General features: G+C 56.7%; 1 protein-coding gene across 1 annotated transcript in view; it reads left to right on the forward strand.

Moving 5' to 3' along the window:
• Nucleotides 1-20,717, forward strand: part of LRP5 (LDL receptor related protein 5) — a gene marked incomplete at its 5' end in the record, with an annotated part of 74,289 nt that overhangs the window by 32,621 nt on the left and 20,951 nt on the right. Inside the window, 6 exons of the mRNA XM_040465799.1 lie at nucleotides 8,569-8,785; nucleotides 10,841-11,130; nucleotides 11,868-12,094; nucleotides 13,448-13,632; nucleotides 15,919-16,242; nucleotides 17,448-17,647. Of these exons, the coding sequence (XP_040321733.1) occupies nucleotides 8,569-8,785; nucleotides 10,841-11,130; nucleotides 11,868-12,094; nucleotides 13,448-13,632; nucleotides 15,919-16,242; nucleotides 17,448-17,647 (1,443 nt within the window). The remainder of the gene's footprint in view (nucleotides 1-8,568; nucleotides 8,786-10,840; nucleotides 11,131-11,867; nucleotides 12,095-13,447; nucleotides 13,633-15,918; nucleotides 16,243-17,447; nucleotides 17,648-20,717) is intronic.

Genomic DNA, 20,717 nt, shown 5'->3' on the forward strand with positions numbered 1-20,717 from the left:
ACCCTGGTTTCTGGCGGGATCGGCCAAGGAGGCTTTGTCTCCATGGACCCCACCACCCCTGGGAGCGGGCTGGGGCTGCGTGTGTCCAGCTGACGTTGCTGGACACGTTACAGGCATCGCTCCATTTACTCCCGCAGCGGTGTGCTGGGGTTGTTAACCGCGGTAAAACAAACATGACACGAGATGACGGTTTTCACGTTCTCAAAGCGTACCACTCAGTGGCGTCTAATACATTCACGGTGTTGTGCGACCATCATCACTCTCTAGTTCCGGAACATTTTCATCACCTAGGACCCCGGACCCAATAAGCAGCCAGTCTCCAGTCTCCCCTCCCCAGTCCCTGGCACCCACGGATCTCCTGTCTGTCCCTACGGAGTTGCCTGTCCTGGGCATCTCATGTGACTGCGGTCCTAGGACAGCCAGCCTTCTGTGCCTGGCTTCCTCACGTAGCACAGTGTTCCAGGGATCATCGATGTGACGTGCTCTCCTGTCACTCCTTTTTATGGCAGAATAGCGTTCCATTGTGTGGATGGGCCACGTCAGCCATCCACCTCTGGATGGACACGTGTATTTTGAGCTATGTGGCATGGTCCCCATTTGTGGATGAGAAACGGAGGTCCAGGGGGACAGTATCTAGCTAAGAGTCGAGTGGTAAGTAGGTTTCTGCTTTTATTTATTTTTTATTTTCCTTTCCTTTATTTTATTTTATTTTATTCTATTCTATTCTATTTTTATTTTAAAAAATTTTTTTAACATTTATTTATTTTTGAGACAGAGAGAGACAGAACATGAACAGGGGAGGGGCAGAGAGAGGGGGAGACACAGAATCTGAAACAGGCTCCAGGCTCTGAGCTGTCAGCACAGAGCCCGACGCAGGGCTCGACTCATGGACCGTGAGATCATGACCTGAGCCGAAGTCAGATGCTTAACTGACTGAGCCACCCAGGCTATTTTATTTTATTTTTATTTTTATTTTTATTTTTATTTTTATTTTTATTTTTATTTGTTTATTTATTTTTATTTTTTATTTTTTTACTTTTATTTATTTTGGGAAAGAGCAGGGGAGGAGCATAGAGAGGGAGAGACAGAATCCCAAGCAGGCTCCACACTGTCAGCGAGGAGCCCGATGCTGGGCTCGAGCTCACGAACCATGAGAGCATGACCTGAGCCGAGATCAAGAGTCAGATGCTGAACTGGCTGAGCCGCCCAGGCGCCCCTGGTTTTCCACTTTTAGAATCAATCCACAGACCTAAGATCCAAGCCCTAAGACATGTCAGGTTACTATACAGAAGATAAACGTCGCCTTGTAGAATGGGCAGAGCTGCAAGGCTGGGGAGAGGTAGGAACACCGTTTCAAAGGGAACCAGAGGAACTGAAAACAGCCAGCCTGGCAGCGGATGGGGACAGGCCAGGGGTAGGGGACGGAGCGGAGGGCACAGCGGCTGCGCGGGGAACCAGGAACACACACCACAATCCCGTTACCTATCCCCGTGGAGCTAATCACCAGAAAACCTAAAGGCAGGGGCTGCGGAATCGGAAGCGTTTGGGAATCTTGGGTCAGGCAAACCTGGAAACGCGTGGTGACCTCCCTGCAGGGTTTCTGTTGGGGGGGCCTTGGGTACGCTGAGCTTCTCTGAGGGCACGAGCTGGGTAAGTGTTCTCCAACTACATGATCCGGGGTCCCTTTCTTTCCCCGCCGTGGCTCTGGTGACACACGCTTGGGGAATGCTGACCCCGGCCGTGGGGTTTGTGCCCGACCGCCCCTCCACCTCTGCCCCAGGGGGGCCGCTGACGTGGACGGACGTGGAGACCGTCCTCCGGGTCAACTCGGTGAGTCTTTTCCTGCCCCAGACCCAGAGGTGAACATCCTTGGAGGCGGCCCGAGCGTGCTAGGAAATTGGCCACGTGTTCTCGGGGCCGGGCCATCTTGGTGAATATGACCAACAGATGTTCCTTAGGGCGGACCTTTGGCTCAGGCCCCCAGGCCAGGTGCAGAAGGCCCCTGCTGGGGGTCACAGGGGAGTTTGAGGGCTTCAGGGGGCAACAGCCGAGGGGCGGGGGGATGTGTTTGCGTTTCCGTGGTCAGGGGACGTAGAAACCAAGCTGGGACAGCCACAGCTGTCGTTCTTCCGAGAAACTGTGTCCAGTGACAATGAAGCAGCCAAGCCAGATGCTGAGGAGCCCGGGTGCTGGCCTTGGGCAGACGTCGTGGGGTCGTTCCGGCGGGGAGGAAGTGTTCCGTGTGGTGGGGTTGTGTGCGCCGGAAGAAAGGAACTTTAGACGGTGATAAGCCGGCTCTCCCTTTGAAGAGGCCATCGGGCCCCGAGGAGGACTTTATAGGATCAGCTGCATTGGGAGGAGAACAAAGGTCTGGAAATGCCGGCCTGAGCAGACGGGGAGGCATCTGGATGGCATTAGCAGCACGTACGTGGGATTTATGGGACAGGCTGAATCGCTGGAGAGTCCGCACTGCCCTCCAGGTGGGGCCTCCTGCTGGCCGTGTCTGCCACACCTGTCCTGGACGTCAGGTGCAGGCCAGCCCCTCAGGGGGCCAGCTGGCTGCCGTCACGATGGGTGGGAGTCACGGGGTGGCCCCCACCGGGGGGGCAGGCGGGCTCGCTCTTGGGGGCGGCCCCGACCTCCCCAACACGAGCGGGTTGGAGCCCTCCGGGATGGGCGGGGGCTGAGGTCTGTGGACGCCGTCTCCGTAGCGGCCCCATAGTTTCCCACCTTTCTGGGCTAGGAATGCCCCGGGACACCTCCTTAACCCTCTTCCTGTGTCTGGAGCCCTTGGGTTTGGAGGCACCTGCCCCGTGGGTGCCCTTAGCTCGTGCTCAGCCTTTCTCAGGACCAGGCCTGCCGCGGGGGGCGGGGCCCCCCCCCCCCCCCATCCGCTTGGGCATTCGCCCTTGTCCTCCCTGCTCTGCGGGGCTCCCAACCGCGAGAGCACTTCCCTCCTCCTAGGACCTGCTGCAGCTCCTAGGGCCTGGGTCACGGGGGTGTCCACTTGGCTCGTTAAAGCACCCGGACGCACTGCCTCCCTGAGCTCTCTCTAACCTGAGCTGCGCCGCCCCACACTTCTCTCTGCCCGTGCCTCCTGGCAGACGCCAGTCCCATGGCAGCCTAGCGTGGGGCCACCCGCCAGCAGCTCCTTCCGTCCCGAGTGCTGCCGGAGCCCCCGTGCCCAGCTGCCCTCCGGTCCCCTCCCTCGGAAGCCCAGAGTCCCTCCTGCCATGTGCGGCGGCCTCGTGCGTGGGGACGAGTCTCTGTCCCCTGCGCTTGGCCACACGGTGTTGCGTCTGCCTTTCCTAAATGCCGGGGGCCGCCTCTCCGGGCTGGAAGCACTAGCACCTTCGAAGCCCATCCAGTGCTGGTGCTCCGGCTCAGTCACCGAGTCATCAGCATCATTATCGCCGTTTCGCCTGTTTGCGAGTGGCTGTTCCCAGAGCAGATGGGAGCTTTCTCGGGTGCAGCTGGCGTGGGGGGGGGTCGCCTGCTAACCCCCGGTGGGGACTCAAGACACACGGGCTCTGTGTCAGGAGTGCCCGCTCCCACGCCCTTCCATCACTCCCTCCCACACGCTCTCTGTGGCTCCCACTTGCCCCTTGCTGGGCCCCCTCCTCTCGTCCCTGTCCAGGCAGGTGCCCCTTTCCCGTGGCTGCTCAGCCGGTCCCTGAACAGAATTCTGTCACAGTGCCGTCTATCACGTCCCCGCCCCTCGGCAAGCACCTGTTCGTTCTGTAGGGTCTACTGAACGCCGCCTTGTGCTGGGAGAGGCACAGAGGGCCCCCTGGTGGGGGCGGGTGTCCTAGATGGGGGGATAGACGCAGGGATAACAGGACAACAGTGCAGCACGTCGGGGGCAGTCAGTGCTCCAGGGGGACGCTGGGGAGAGGGGATGGGGTGCTGGGGGGTGACGGTGACATTCAAGCTTCCCAGGCGGCGCCTCGGCTGCTTTTCCGGCCGCACTTGTTCTGATGCCCTGCCTTCTCCTCCAGCTTATTTGTGCGGATTCTGGTGCCTCCTGTTTCTAGAGTAGAGGGAGGAATTGTACCCCTTATCAGCGCTGAAATAGGCAAAGCATTTAAACGGCTGGGGCGCCTGGGTGGCTCAGTTGGTTAAGCGACCGACTTCGGCTCAGGTCATGGTCTCGCGGTTTGGGAGTTCGAGCCCCAGCTGTGCTGACAGCTCAGAGCCCGGAGCCTGCTTCGGATTCTGTGTCTCCCCCTCTCTCTACCGCTCCCCTGCTCACGCTCTGTGTCTCTCTGTCTCTCAATAATAAACGTTAAAGAAAGGTTTTTTGAACGGCTGGACACGCGCGAAGCAGCCTCACCTCTGCACGCTCTGTGGTGTGTGTCCGTGGGGGGTGGTTTAAGCCGTTACTGAGTAAAGGCGAGGAGTGGTCTCGCTCCTTGAAGGCTTCATCTGTAAAGCTTCCTCCTCGGCTCTTTCCCTCTGGGTTGCTCTGACTTGACGATGGTCTTGCAGGCCGACCCCCAGCCCCGGCTCTTCAGCCTGTCTCTGCAGCATGAAGTGTCACTTGTCACCAGCGTGTGGCTTGCCGTGGACTTGCTGGGGGCCCCGGATCGTCTGGGCTCTCCGAGGCCCCCTGCTGTCTCACTCCGGCTGGGACAGTGCAGCTGACATCTGCTGGCGGACATCTGCCATCGGCATAGGCTCTCAGGCAGAGTACCCAGGCAGGGCAGGCTGGCCGGCGGGCTGGGGGTAAATCACGGACTGAGAAGTTAAAAATCTATCCATCTCCCTGAGTTGATGGAGGCGACATTTCCTGAGTTGATGGAGGCGACTTCCGGTACAACCAGAATAAAAACTCAGTGCGACAGTGATGGTTTCGAGGCCTGTTGGCTGTGTGTCCCTCGTCCCCAGGGAAGAAGTTAGAGCACAGGGCATCCCGGCAGCTGAGCCGCGGGCACGCAAGTGTGTGTCTAAGATCTTTTTTGTTACGTGGAACAAAATAACCATGGCAGTTTTAATTTATGTCTGGTTTATGTCTGACTGTGATAATGATTCCACCAGAAAACAGAAATCTTAGGGTGCTCAGGTCATGATCTCACGGTTCAGGAGTTCGAGCCCCACGTCGGGCTCTGTGCTGACAGCTTGGAGTCTGGAGCCTGCTTCGAATTCTGTGTCTCCCTCTCTCTCTGCCCCTCCCCTGCTCATGCTCTCTCTCTCTCTCTCTCTCTCTCTCAAAAATAAACAAACATTAAAAAAATTTGTTTTATTAAGAAGACAGAAGTCTTTTTCCTTTAAACGTGTGCTTTCACAGGATTGGTCTTGGGCTCATATCTCTTTGTTTGACTAAGTCAGTGGAAACAGAGGATTCGGTGTAAGGAAACTACAGCCAGGTGACTTTCTGGGGTCCACATTTCGTGGGCCTCCCCGCAGACCTGTGTGGCGTCTTCCCCTCAGTGCTGGGCTGAGCGTGGGCTTCTTTGGGACCGTGGAGTTGGCCAAGCACAGGAGGGCAGGAGCCATGGGTCAGAGAGAGCAAGTTTGGCCCCCGGGCGCCTTTGGTATCTGCGTGATCATTTTTCTGTAACTTCCTGAAAACGACTAGTTTCTTTTCCCGAAAATCAAGGGCACAGGCCCCTCTATTCTAGAGCGGGTGAAAACTACAGCCTGTGGGCCAGATTGCCTGTTTCTGTGTCAAACGGAGAATGGTTTTTATACTTTTAAATGATTGAAAAAAATAATTAAAGTGCTATTTTGTGACATGTGACAGTGACACGAAATTCACATCTCAGCGTCCAGAAAGTAATTTTTGTTTTCTGCACCAACGATGTTCTCCTGGAACACAGCCACACTTGTTCCCTTACACACTCCCTGTGGTTATTCTTGGCGTTACAAGGACCATATGGCCGCAAAGCTGAAAATATTTATGATCCTTTGCAGGAAAAGTTTGTCAGCGCTTGACCTGGAAAATCTGTCTCCCATGCCTTCCCCTGGCCCCAACATTCCCGGGTGTTCAGTCTCGATTCCGTTATTCCTGACTTCGTGTGGATGTGTTACCCTCGCAGGAGTCAGATGGGCATGTGCCCTGTGTCTTGTCTCCCCACCCTCAGCGCCACTTAGGCTCTAGGAAATTTGGAATATTGAGACTTGGGTGCTCCCAGTAGACCAACTCTTCTGGTGCTCCAGGACTGGCTAAAGGCCCCGTCCAGCAGAGTTAACTTTTACGGATGGTCTGGATTTGCTCACGGTGTGCTGAAAGCCGCCATAAAAAATCACTTTGGGGGGGGGCGCCTGGGTGGCTCAGTCGGTGAGCATCTGACTTCGGCTCAGGTCATGATCTGTCTGTGGGTTTGAGCCCTGCATTGGGCTCTGTGCTGACAGCTCGCAGCCTGTTTCAGATTCTGTGTCTCCCTCTCTCTCTGCCCCTCCCTACTCATGCTCTGTCTCTCTCTCTCTCTCTCTCTCTCTCTCTGAAAAATAAATAAACATTAAAAAAAATTTTTAATAAGAAAATCACTTTGGGATCGTTAATTTTTTTCAAGTATTAGGAGTCTTGGTGGAGAGCCTTCGAGGTGCTTCGTGGGTTCTGCAGCCAGGATGGAAAATGATCGGGGTCGTAGAGTGGCTTCTCAGTGTGCGGGACCCTTCCCCTCCCTGGCGGTGGGCGCAGCTGGGCGGCCGAGGAGGGGCAGAGGCGGGGAGAGAGGACGGGCTGCAGCCAACGCCATCACCCTTGCTGGCCCCGTGTCCTCCGTGGGCTCATTTTCATTGCTCCTGAGCCAGGAAAAATGTACTCTCTTGCCCCAGTTCAATAGAACGTGTATTTATTTATGTCTGGAATTCCGTTATTAAAGAAAGTTGAGAAAATATGGAAATAGTGAAGGAGGGGGAAAAATCTCTTAAAGGCGGTATTGACATTTTGGTACATTACAGCTTTGAGTCGTGATTTTTTTCTTTTTCTAGCGGTGGATGATTTTCTTTGTAGCGTGGATGTGCTGTCCGTGCGGACCACTGCTTCCCCGGACCCGGTTATTCCCAGCTGAGGAAGGAGGGAAACCAGAGGGGCCGGAAGTAGTACCCAGAGGTGGGCACAGAAATCAATACAACCTGAGCTCCCTCCTGGGCGAGGCCGGCAGCTCCCCAGCTCATGGTCAAGGGCATCACCCAACCCGGTGTTCTCACCTGGGCTGCACGTTGGGACCGCCTGTGTGGAGCTGCATTCAGGATCCGTACTGGGGCCAGGCCTTCCGGTTCTGATCGGGGCCCAGCCATTGTTGTTTCTTTGGTTAAGTTCCCTGGGTGACCCCAGCCACTCCTCTCAGTTACAGGTGGAGAAATGAAGTCCACGGGGTGCAGGGACTGGCCGGGCTGGACGTGGCGCTCCCTGCCCCTCCCAGGTGACCAAAGCAGTTTTGTCCTGTGCTGTCCAACAGCAGAGGACCCAACTCTCTTCTGTTCAGCATGAATTTGATCTGTCTTACGTTCCCACCGCCTGCTCAACAGAGGATTTATCGCTTTTCTTGATGAGCTGGAAATCTAATCTGGCTGCGGGAGGCCTGTTGGGACCTGACTTTCATTCATCATGTCTCTTTCATCCTGGCCTGAGAGCCAGAGAGCCTCGCCGTCGTGTTTCTGTCGAGTCTTCCTTTCAGCGTCCGCTTCTGCAGGGTCACCTGTCATCGGAATCACATCTTACCCCATTTGTGTGCTTCGGTTGGTTAAGGCGTTTTCGCGTCTGACGGTAGGTTTCTCCTCTGTGGCTTTTGTGGTCAACGCTTTGCCTCAGCACTGATTCTCCCAGAAAAAGATTGAGTTTTTCTATCTCAGAGCAAATGGCCAGTAGCGGGTCTGCGGATGGAGAGCGTCTTAGAGCTACAGGCTTAGACTCAGGCCCAGAAGTCATCAGACTCAGAGTTCGTCTGGTCCCAACCAAGCAAGAAATCGGTCCACAGACAAGTGGAAGGTCTTGCCCAGGGCCCACAGCGTGTTAGTAATCCAGCCTCTTGAAACTCGAGTCTGGGGGCGCCTGGGTGGCGCAGTCGGTTAAGCGTCCGACTTCAGCCAGGTCACGATCTCGCGGTCCGTGAGTTCGAGCCCCGCGTCAGGCTCTGGGCTGATGGCTCAGAGCCTGGAGCCTGCTTCCGGTTCTGTGTCTCCCTCTCTCTCTGCCCCTCCCCCGTTCATGCTCTGTCTTTCTCTGTCCCCAAAATAAATAAACGTTGAAAAAAAAAGAAACTCGAGTCTGTGTCGAGAGAGTGATCCGATGTCTGCCAGAGCCGCGTGTGGGCAGATGTTGCGGTCACAGCCCGCCCCTGGTCGGAGGCCCGCACTTTGGTGCTGCAGGCAGCCGTTGCCAGCAGGAAGGGAGGGGACACCTGTCGGCACAGCCGCCGCACCCAGGTAGGGGAGGCTGCGGGGAGAGCCCTGAGCCAGCTCTGTCACCGCAGAGGTCATCCGTCCAGCTGTGCCCGTGAGCCATGCCACCCGGCTTTGTATCCTGGCCCAGCGAGGGCGGAGCCGAGCATCCCGGGGGCTGTCGTATTTCAGGCAGCCCAGGCCCGAGGCCGGTTCACACCTGCGTCTGCCATCCCGCAGGTGATCAACGTCGACGGGACCAAGAGGCGGACGCTCCTGGAGGACAAGCTCCCGCACATTTTCGGGTTCACGCTGCTAGGGGACTTCATCTACTGGACCGACTGGCAACGGCGCAGCATTGAGCGTGTGCACAAGGTCAAGGCCACCCGGGACGTCATCATCGACCAGCTGCCCGACCTGATGGGGCTCAAGGCTGTGAACGTGGCCAAGGTTGTCGGTGAGTGTGGTCAGCCTCCAGCCACGGGTCAGCCATGCCGACTGGCACAAGGGAGAAGCGGCGGGCTGTGGCCCCACTTTGGTCCACAGGCACGCAGTCTGGGGAGGGGCAGGACAGGATATGGTGATACCTGGTTAAGGACAGGAGGGAATGGGTGTGGCATCTCGGTCAGGGATATGTGTATACATTTTACTTTTTTTTAATGCTTATTTGTTTTTGAGTGACAGGGAGAGAGAGAGAGACAGAGCATGAACGGGGGAGGGGCAGACAGAGAGGGAGACACAGAATCAGAAACAGGCTCCAGGCTCTGAGCCGTCATCACAGAGCCCGACACGGGGCTCGAACTCACGGACCACGCGATCGTGACCTGAGCTGAAGTCGGATGCTTAACCGACTGAGCCACCCAGGCGCCCCTTTTTTTTCTCCCAATTTTTTTTTAATGGGCCTGGGATATTGACTAGGTGGTGGTTGTGGGCAGGCCTCTCTGGCAATATTATCATAATGGTTAGTGTTCGTTGAGTGCCTGCTGTGTGCCAGCTCTGGCTAAGTGCCTCAGTGCCCACAGCAGCTCTATAACGCTCAGTACAGTGTTGCCCCATTCGCACTGCGAGGAAGGAGGCATGGCCACATGGCCGAGAAGTGGCTGAGCTGAGGACTCACCCCGGGTCTGCCTCGCCTCCTCCCTGGGGTGGGCTGTGATCCTTGTCTCATGGCCCCTCACTCAAATACACACCTTTTAGCTGAAAGTCAGGATCTGCCGAATCTCACTTAACGTGACGATTTGTCTCTTTATGCAAAGGATTCCAGATGCAGGTCAGTAGGCTACATTGGAGAGAGTAGCGTCCGGGTGTGGTAGGGGAGGTGGAGGGGCGGGTCTCTGGGCTCCATGGGGGCAGGGGCTCTTTACTTAGTACAGCACCTCTACCTCGGAGGTGCTCAACAGACCTTTGGGGGATGAATGAATGAATGAATGAATGAATGAGGATCCATCACTTGCCCTTAAGTAGCTCACAGTCTAGTGGTGAGACCCTCCTTAGTTGGCTCTGCAGCCAGGCAGTGGTCAGAGCTGGGATGTTAGGGATGCCTGGCCTGGAAACACGAGGGAGGTCACCTGAGCTTGGAATTTGGGGAGCAGGGGGCGGCAAGGTTTGCCTGGCAGAGGGGCAGCTGGGCAGCGGCCTGGCGGTGAGGTGAGGCGGTGTGGGCTGCCTCTGTGTCCCTGGGATGGGCCTTACTGTCCAGCGACCCGCGCTTCTGGTAAAGAGACGATGGGACTTAGTTTTACCAGTCGCCTTTTGAAACATGTTGATTATCCACCTTCCAAGGTGAGGCCCGCCTGTGAGTGTTTAAAAAGAAAAGAAAACAAAACAAAAAATGAAACCCAACAGCTAGGAAAAAAGATGTCTCCGTGGGATATGATTTAAAGTTGAGAAATTGGGTTCATCTCTGTCTCTCTCTCATCCGAGGATTTGCTGAGAGGGACGGGGAAAAGGATTCTTCCATTTTAGCTGAAATACTTAACACTAAAAGCCGATTTTTAGCAGCACCTCAGCAGGTGAGAATAACAGGCTGGCCAAAAATAAATGATCATGCCCAGTGCCGTCTGCTTTCGTAAAGAAGAGGCCCCTTTGGCGGCCCTGGGCGACTCCCGAGTTTGGGAGGCTGCAAAGCACTGGTGAACTGGAGGGGCCGTAGGGGGAATCGGTCCGGTCCGCGGGCCAGGAGTCCAGGCCCAGGGAGGGGTAACTTGTCCCGTCACGTGGCACTCTTACATCTGTGCTACTTCCTGTGTCACCTGTCCCCTCTCCAGGCCTCAGTTTCCCTGCTTGAAAAACGGGGGTGGGCACGGCCCCCACCTCCCAGGCTGCTGGCCGGACGGCGTGAGTTCGGACACACCGGGTCATGGTTACTGCCCCTTCCCTGGACGGTGTCCGTCATCCCCGCCTGGTGTCCCCCTTCGACGTCCGGCGGAGATGAAGGGACGTGCGATGGCAGATCGAGGCACGCCTCTCTCTCCGGGCTGCCCGTGCTCAGAGCCGCTGTGCTTCCTTCCAGGAACCAACCCGTGTGCGGACAAGAATGGGGGCTGCAGCCACCTGTGTTTCTTCACGCCCCGCGCGACCAAGTGCGGCTGCCCCATCGGCCTGGAGCTGCTGAGCGACACAAAGACCTGCATCGTCCCCGAGGCCTTCCTGGTGTTCACGAGCAGGGCCGCCATCCACAGGATCTCCCTGGAGACCAACAACAATGACGTGGCCATCCCGCTCACGGGCGTCAAGGAGGCCTCCGCGCTGGACTTCGACGTGTCCAACAATCACATCTACTGGACGGACGTCAGCCTGAAGGTACAGTCTGCAAGGGGTCCTACGCGCACGGCTTTGCCGTGAACACCTTGCCGGTGACGGCCCTGCCTCAAAGGTCTTACGTTCTCTTTTATTTTTTTTTTTTAATTTTTTTTAACGTTTTTATTTATTTTTGAGACAGAGAGAGAGAGCATGAACGGGGGAGGGTCAGAGCGAGGGAGACACAGAATCCGAAGCAGGCTCCAGGCTCCGAGCTGTCAGCACAGAGCCCGACGCGGGGCTCGAACTCACAAACCGTGAGATCATGACCTGAGCCGAAGTCAGACGCTTAACCCACTGAGCCACCCAGGCACCCCACCATTCCCTTATTTTAAATGCTGTGGTGGCTTCCAGTTCCCCACCCCCATTACCACGGTCGTGAACACCTCTGTGCACAAGCCTCACTGGCGTTTCAGCAGCTTCTCATCTTTTGCGTTACGTTAGTTCTTCCAGATAAAATTTCACGAGGTAGATGTTTGGATAAAAGGACGTGTCTATATACACACGCGGATAAAATGTAAACGTTTAAATATCACCAAATCATTTTTTTTTTCTTCCCCTAACAAAAAGTTGTATTTGGCTGCGTTTCAAAGCGTTTATTTGAAAACTGTCGCTGGTGACGATCTGGCCCCAGACGTGGTCGGTATCATGTTCCAGGTGGGCCAAGCACCTCCTGGTTAGAGGTCGGCAAAAATGCCGCTTCCCAACTCGTGGCCCCTTGCCTCCTCCCCTGCCCCCAGACCATCAGCCGAGCCTTCATGAACGGGAGCTCCGTGGAGCCCGTGATCGAGTTTGGCCTCGACTACCCAGAAGGCATGGCCGTTGACTGGATGGGGCAAAACCTCTACTGGGCGGACACCGGGACCAACAGGATCGAAGTGGCCCGGCTGGACGGGCAGTTCCGGCAGGTCCTCGTGTGGAGGGACTTGGACAACCCCAGGTCGCTGGCCCTGGACCCCACCAAAGGGTGAGAGCCATTTCTGCTTGTCACACACGTCTCTGTCCCCTCCCACTTCTGTCCGTCAGCCGGCGTGGGATGACCCGTGGCCGAGGTGGGTGGCTGTCCAGCGGGCGCTCTGTGATTGGAGCGGCAATGACCCCCACTAGCTTTGAGGTGGCCGGCGCTGGTAGGACCCTTGGATGTATCCAGTTCATCTCACAGAGAGGAAACTGAGGCCGAGGGAAGGAGTGGCGGCCACTGCGTCGGGGGCCGCGCTGGGTACTTTTACATTCGCTGTCCCCGCCCGGGAAGGGGGGGGGGGGGGTGGCCTGCGAGGGGCAAGCGTCTTTGTCCCTGATCTTACGGATGTGGAAACCGAGGCTCAGAGTTGCTGAGTGACTTACTGAAGGTCACGTAGCCAGGGAGAGCAGAGCTGGGCTCCTTCCCCCGCCACGTGTCGCCGGACTTTTCCATCTCAGAGCCGGCTTTGAGGTCCTTGGATTCCAGCCTGCTCGCAAAGGGCGTCTTATAGGCCTCCTGGGCAGAGTTTCACCTGCCTCGCAAGGCACCCACTTTAATCTGCCAGCAGCCTGGGGGCCCTGCCCTGGGCACTGGGGCCAGAGGGGCGAGGGTCGCGTCTCCCTCTGCACCAGAGTGCAGACGGACACAGTGCTCGCCCCTAAAGCATCAGTGATGCGTATGGCACGCCCCAGACCCTGCCTGTCACACGCTCCGTTAGGGAAGGAAAGATTTTAGGACAACAGCGCAGAGCGAATGGCCCAGGTTTTAGCGGAAGGGCAAGTAATACACGGTTCTGGAATGGGGCTTCCTTCTGTGGAGCTGCTGCAGAAAAGGGAAGGAGGGCCCACTGGGGGCAGGAGAGCTGAGTTTGAATCCTGGCCCTGCAGTGCCTGCCGGCCCCGCATGCTTGTCTTCCGCCCTCTTTGAGTAAGGGGACCCTGACTTGCCCACATCTTGCCCAGCCTGGCTTCCCCTGTCACCGCGGCGTCCTGGCCAGCTTGATTCGCGTTTGTCTCTGCTACCAAAGTGTCCCAGCCTGGATATTCGGTTACGTGGTCACCCCATCTGTGCACCCAGTCAGTGTCTGTAAACGGGTGCGTTCGCACTTAACCCTGCAGGTGCGCTGCTGTGGGAATTCGGGAGGCAGCCCAGTGACGGCATCTGGAGGGATGTTAGGGTCGTGGGGGGCTCCGAGCACGTCGCCCCGTCCCTGCTTCGTGAAGGGATGTCACTGATGTGGCTTTCTCCAGGCTGGTGGGGGCCACGCAGAGGAGATGGGGGGGTCGTGTCCCTCCCCCCGCTGCCCTGCAGCGAGAGAGGACGCACCCGAGCCCGCGCTGCCCTCCCTGTGTCTTCCAGGTACGTCTACTGGACCGAGTGGGGCGGGAAGCCCAGGATCGTGCGGGCCTTCATGGATGGGACCAACTGCATGACGCTGGTGGACAAGGTGGGCCGGGCCAACGACCTCACCATCGACTACGCTGACCAGCGTCTCTACTGGACGGACCTGGACACCAACATGATCGAGTCATCCGACATGCTGGGTGAGGGCCAGGCGGGGTCCTGCTGGGCCGGGGGCTTTGGCCTGCGGCGATGGGACATCCCTGGGCCGGGGCGCTGGCTGTCTCTCAGCCCCCGCTGCACCGTCCCCTCTGGCCTGCAAGTCCCGAGGCCCCACAGGAGGTGTGGACACACCCCTGGCTGTTCGTCCAGCCTTCTCTTCTCCTGGGGTTGTCCCTTTCCACTCCCTGGTGCTGTTGCCGTGGGCATGTTGACAGAGGCCCCGGGTGACAGCTCTTTTCCTGCACACCTACTGAGAGCCGTGTCCCAGCTAAGCCGTGTGCCAGGAGTCCAGTTTGATCCTTCGGTATCACAGCGTAGGCTTTCATTGATGGGGAAACTGAGGCCCAGGGAGGTCACAAGATCTTCCCAAGGTCACAGAGAGATTCCAGGGCTACACGTTGAATCTCCATTGGACCCTGGGCACCTACTGCGTGCCGGACATTGTGCTGGGACCACTCACGGGCCACACCCAACATCCTGGGGTTAGGTAAAAAAAGAGAAAAAAAATGCCTTGTTCCAAGTCACCCAGCAGTAGGGGCGGGGCGTGCAAGTCTAGACTCTGTTCCGCTGGAGGGGAGTGGTTATGTTAGTTCTCTCGGTAACGCACCAGGTGATGGGGCCGCCCTGTGTGAGGGGGAGAACTTGATTTCCTGATGGCTGCTGCTCCCTGGGGTGGGTGTGCTTGTGCCCGTTTCACAGGTAAGGAAACCAAGGCACAGGCTGGCTGAATGGCTTGTCCCAGCCCCAGCATCCTGGTTTCCGCTCCAGACGGGCTGCACCACTGCCGCCCCCCCCCCCCCCCCGCCCCTGCATGCTCACCGTGCTGGCTTCTGAGGCCAACGGCAAGGTTTGAATGTGTCCCCAGGCCCGCAGTGAACGACAAGAGGCTGGTTGGTGCATGTGGGGGAACCAGTCACTGAACAGCTGCGGTTGCCTGAAATAATTAAGCTCAGTAATTACCCCAGAGCGAAGACACGCTCGGGCGGAAATCCACAGAAACCCTGGAGACTTGAAGGACCCTGCAGACAGAGGGTGGCCGCGTGTCGTGGGCCTGGCTGGCACTCTGCTGTGGCACGCGTTCCGTTGAATGCCACAGACATTTACCGAGCACTCGATTAGTGAGGCCCCTGGGTGGATGAAGGGTGGGTCACGAGCAGCGCCTGGAGCACGGACCTGGGGCTGTTGGGGTAAAAGTGCATCTCACGCGTGATGGTTGTGGACACCTGTCCCTGCAGCAGGGCCCTTGGCGGGGGGGGGGGGGGGGGGGCAGGGAGCGCACATGTGCATTTGATGGAAGCAGTCGGGGAGCCTCTTAATAACTGGCGTTCTCCCAAAGGCAAAATAGTCAGCGTAGACACTTTCCAAAAATACAGAACTATATGAAGAAACGCGAATTATTCCTAATTTTCACCGCCCCGTGATAACCAGTACTGATGTAGCGGCATGTTTTTTTCCTAGTCTCAAAGAAAACGTTTCTAAGATTTTATTTTATTATTTTTTTTCTTTAACGTGTATTCATTTTTGAGAGAGAGAGAGAGAGAGAGAGCGAACAGGGGAGGAGCAGAGGGAGAGGGAGACAGAATCAGAGGCAGGCTCCAGGCTCTGAGCTGTCAGCACAGAGCCCGACGCGGGGCTCGAACTCACAGACCGCGAGATCATGACCTGAGCCAAAGTCGGACGCTCAGCCGACTGAGCCACCCAGGCGCCCCTCTGAGATTTTATTTTTAAGTAATCTCCACACTGACACGGAGCCCCGTGCGTGGTGCATCGTGTGCTGGCTCTGCACGTGGCCATGCTATCGTTGGGTTACCCCACGGTTCATTACAAGGGTCTTCCGCTGCTCGGGTATAGGGTGTGGTTGCTGCCCCGGCTTCTGTCTCCAGGTGCCGGTTTTGCTGTTCTAGAACTTTCTATCCTGGTGATCATACAGCACGTGCTCTTTAGGGTCTGGCTTCTTTCAGCTGCCCACCATTTTTCACCCACACGACTGATGGGCGGGCATTTGGGTTGTTTCCCGCTCGCGGCCCTTACAGTTGCTGCCGTGCGCACTCGCATCGATGTCGTGCCCGAGCGGACCCCACGTGCGCTCCTCTTGCGGGATAGGAGGGGAGTTGCCCGGTCACGGGGTGGGTGGCGTCCGGCTTCAGCCGGCCCTGCTCGTTTTCCAAAGCAGTTGAACACTTGGACCTTGACCCGGGTGGCCGGGCAGCTTTGAACCAGTCGGCGGCCGTGTGTCGCTGATGCCGCGTCTGCGCGTCTCCACGCAGGTCAGGAGCGGGTTGTGATTGCCGACGACCTCCCACACCCCTTCGGCCTCACCCAGTACAGCGATTACATCTACTGGACAGACTGGAACCTGCACAGCATCGAGAGGGCCGACAAGACCAGTGGCCGGAACCGCACCCTCATCCAGGGCCACCTGGACTTCGTGATGGACATCCTGGTGTTCCACTCTTCCCGCCAGGATGGCCTCAACGATTGCACGCACAACAACGGGCAGTGTGGACAGCTGTGCCTCGCCATCCCTGGCGGTCACCGTTGCGGCTGCGCCTCCCACTATACCCTAGACCCCAGCAGCCGCAACTGTAGCCGTGAGTGTCTTTCTTGGCTCCCGCGCCCCTCACCCGTGTTAAGTCAGGCTGGTTCTGGGAGCCGAGGGAGAGAGACGCTTCCTTTCTTTCTTCTAGTGTTTATCGATTTATTTGTCTTTTGACGTTTTTATTTCTCTTCGAGAGAGAGAGAGCGAAAGCACGAGCAGGGGAGGGGCGGAGAGAGAGGGAGACAGAATCCGAAGCAGGCTCCGGGCTCCGAGCTGGCAGCACACAAGCCCGACACGGGGCTTGAACTCATCAACTGCGAGATCATGGCCTGAGCCAAAATCAAGAGCCAGATGCTTCGCCAACTGAGCCACCCAGGTGCCCCTAGAAAGGAGCTCCTTTTCTGGGGGTGCCTTGGCGTTCACAGGTGGCTGAGTAGGTTTCGCACTGTATACACTGCCTGTTACCTAGAGGCCTAGGCCCGGCTCTGTGAGCGAGTACTCTCCCCAGTGACGGTGTTTTATGTCCAAAGATCCTCCCGTGGAACGTCTCAGCCGAGGGCTTGGCCCATGTGTTTGTGTCTTGATGAAGTAGTGGGTCCTCTGTCCAGCCTGGGCCTCCCTACTCTTGGGCTCCCTTTGGTCCTGTTGTCCCCGTCCCCTGGGGGCCAGACCTTGCGGGGTCAAGCACAGGTGGTGCAGGTGACCCATCAGCCAGCGGGGTGCCTGTAACTCGAGTCTCTGCTCCTGTGGCCGGCAGACTGGGGGCCGTGACTTTGTTTCAAGCCACCCAACTGAAATTCTGACAGCCTGTGGCTGTTGGCCTCTTAAACGTTCCGAGCGGCTTTGCTCACTGACACCCCCACGAGGTGACCCCTCCCACGCCATCGTTCACCTCATACCATTCACTTGACCACCTGAGGGCCGACGGCAACTCACACACTTGTCCAGGCAGCAAGTACGTTTGTGGGCGGGAGTTGACTAGTTGCTCCTATTTCCCTGCTTCTCTCTTAAGTCTTGAGAAGTTAAAAACCAGTTGCTGTCTGCTTTAAAATAACTCATGCACTCACAAGATACTGAAACAGCAGAGACGCGCGCCGTGCAGGGAGGAAAGTTCCCCACGGTCCACCCCCTGGAAGTACTTTTAGGTCCTTCCGGCACTTTCCCCACCGCGAAGGGCGACGCGGTCCATCCCCGCCGACCCCGTCTTTGGCTCCGGATGCTGACGCGCAGCCCCCTCATCTGTTTGCCTCGTTCTAGCGCCCACCACCTTCTTGCTGTTTAGCCAGAAATGTGCCATCAGCCGCATGATCCCCGATGACCAGCACAGCCCAGACCTCATCCTACCCCTGCACGGGCTGAGGAACGTCAAGGCCATCGACTACGACCCCCTGGACAAGTTCATCTACTGGGTGGACGGGCGCCAGAACATCAAGCGAGCCAAGGACGACGGGACCCAGGCAAGTGTAACCTGTTGGGGCATGTGGGGGTCACTTCCGCGAGGAACCCACCATGGCAGTTCCACCCCCTCCCCTCCCCCGCTTTGCTTTGCCCACAGAGCACGGCTTGCGTCAACAACGGCTTGGGTTCTAATTATGTCATCGCAGGGTATAATCCTGAGCAGTGGGAAACCCTCAGATTATATGCAGAAATGGGATTTTCTTTTTTTTCCCACAGTGGTTTCGCGCAAGCCTAGTTGGTATTGGTTATTCTGGATGTATTTTTAGTTCGTAGGAATCGTACGGTCTGTTTGCTTTAACGCAGCATCTACGTTCCTAAAACTCACTGCACGACGCAGAATCACACAGGCAGACCACAGGGCGATGGGGGAAGGGGGCGAGGCGCACTGCACTCTCAACTCTCGCCGGTGACACGTGAGGAAAAGATAGGGACGTCGTAAATACAGGTGCACCTTTCTGCATACGTTCAGTGGTTCAAGACGGACCTCCTAAGTGACTGCGGCGCTTTACCTTGAAGAGACCTGAAGTTGCTGAGGACGCGGGGGCGCACGGCTGCAGCTCGTGGGTGTGCATGAACCGACGGGACGGCGGGCGGGAAGTCACGAGCCCCGCGCTCACAGGCGTGACGCCGCCCGCGGGAGATGGAGGGAGTTCCGGGGGGGGGGGGTGTGTGTGCTCGTGTATCCCTGCCCTTCTCTGCATTCCCCGAGCGTTTCTCACGGACGACCTGTGGGTTGGCAAGTGTGAAATCTCTGTCGCGCTCCAGCCGTCCCCGGCATATCACTCACTGATCCCGACAGATTCGTCTTTTCAGAATGCTTATTCTAGCACAACGGACGGCTTCCGTGCTAGGTTTCTGTGGCCTGTCCCACGAAGGACGTTGTCACTGCAGCCTCGGGGCCCCCTCAGAGTCTCCACGTGGCAGGTGGCGGTGGCCGGCATTCCGTTCGTGTGGCATTCGCTCACGGACGCGCCTGGCTCACCGAGCCTGTTTTCAAGGACTCCTTTTACAGAAGCCACGGAACCAAATGTTGACCTGCTCCGTGGCCACGGTCGGGGTAGGCACGTAGGTTATCACGGTGAAATCTCGGCACTGTTACAACAGCGATGCAGAGAAATGCTGCCGGTGGAGATTTTGGGGTGACTTTGGTGTCAGTAAAGTTCACTTGGCCATTTTCTACTCCGAACTGGGTGCTAGGGCTGTGTGTACGGGCTCAGCATCGCTTCTGGCAAAGTACTGCATCCAACGATGATGTAAAGTTAACAGGCTGTCCTCTGAGGTCTGTGTCCTTGGTCGGTGATAAAAGCCCCAGCCTAGGGGCGCCTGGGTGGCTCAGTCGGTTGAGCGTCCGACTTCGGCTCAGGTCATGATCTCACAGCTCGTGAGTTGGAGCCCCGTTTCTGACTCTGTGCTGACAGCTCAGAGCCTGGAGCCTGCTTCGGATTCTGCGTCTCCCTCTCTCTCTGCCCCTCCCCTGCTCGTGCTCCGTCTCTCTAAGAATAAATGAAACATTAAAAAAAAAATAAAAAGCCCCAGCCGAGGGGCACCTGGGTGCCTCAGTCGGTTAAGCATCCGACTCTTTCGATAGCAGCTCAGATCATGAGCTGAGGGTCATGGGATCAAGCCCCGAATCGTGCTCTACACTGACAGCATGGAGCTTGCTTGGGATTCTCTCTCTCCCTCTCTGTCCCTCCCCCACCTCTCAAAATAAAATAAGTAAACTTAAAAAAAAAAAAAAAGCTCCAGCAGAGCCTCGGCAGCTGTGTATCATCTCTGCGGGAGCAGAGCTGGTGAAATGGTGGGCATATATTCCTTTCTTCCCTCCACCATGCAGGTGACAGTCCCTTTGAGTCCTTTGGAGAACGGGAGGTGTTAATTGATGCTGGGTGGCTTTCCTGCTGAGAAAGGTACCAGGCGCAAATTGCCTGAAAGTCTCATCAAGAGGGTTCGTTCATGGTGTCCTGCAAATGCGAGGGAAGACTTTGAAGGAAAAGTCTTTTTAAGAAACACCTTCTGGGTTCCTACTTCATTTGGAAAACATCTGTTTCCCTCCCTGTGCGTCTGGCAAAACTCTACCCTCTAGTGGCTTTGATCCTTTATGAGGGGCATCCCTGAGCCCCCCAAAGACAATGTTTTAAGTTGTTACCTACTTTGGCTAAGTTGTTTTCCTAGTAAACTTTTTCAGGGTAGTGAATATACACAAAAGTTATCCTCTTAATTATTTCCAAGGACACAGCTCAGCAGCACGAAGCACACACATTGTCCTGTGGCCGTCACCCCCGACCATCTCCAGAACTCGGTCATCTCCCCAAACTGGAAGCCTGTCCCCATGAAACACTGACTCCCCCTCCCCCTCCCCCACCCTAAGGCAACCTCCCTTCTCCTTTCCGTCTCTTCGAATCTGACTATATTCTTTTTTTTTTTTTTTCTCTACGTTTTTATTTATTTTTTTGGGACAGAGAGAGACAGAGCATGAACGGGGGAGGGGCAGAGAGAGAGGGAGACACAGAATCGGAAACAGGCTCCAGGCTCCGAGCCATCAGCCCAGAGCCTGACGCGGGGCTCGAACTCACGGACCGCGAGATCGTGACCTGGCTGAAGTCGGACGCTCAACCGACTGCGCCACCCAGGCGCCCCGAATCTGACTATATTCTAAGTACTTCGTATAAGTGGAATCATGCAGTGTTTATTTATTTTTGTGTGTGTGTGTTACTGGCTTCTTTCGCTTAGCATAATGTCCTCAGGGTTCCTCCGTATCAGAGCAGGTGTTAGAATTTTCTTCCTCTTAAGGCCGAAAACGCTCCGTTGTGTGGGTGGACCACGGTTTGCTTCTCTGTCCTTCCACTGCTGGACGCTGGGTCTTTGGGCTGTTGTGACAGCACCCCTGTGGATGCCCCCACGTGGCTAGGTGCTACTCTGTCCTGGGGAGGAGGTGGGGTGTTGCCTGTGGCCTCGAATAGGATTCTATTAAGAAATCTTGCATTCGTGGAGTTCCGGTTTTATAACTGGACAGTCATCCGTCTGCCTGAGGACAGGTGTGGGCCACGTGTCACCTCACGCCCCGTGCAT

The sequence above is a fragment of the Herpailurus yagouaroundi genome, unplaced genomic scaffold, assembly GCF_014898765.1.
Source record: "Herpailurus yagouaroundi ecotype Mexico unplaced genomic scaffold, PumYag 569, whole genome shotgun sequence".
Taxonomy (NCBI): Eukaryota; Metazoa; Chordata; class Mammalia; order Carnivora; family Felidae; genus Herpailurus; species Herpailurus yagouaroundi.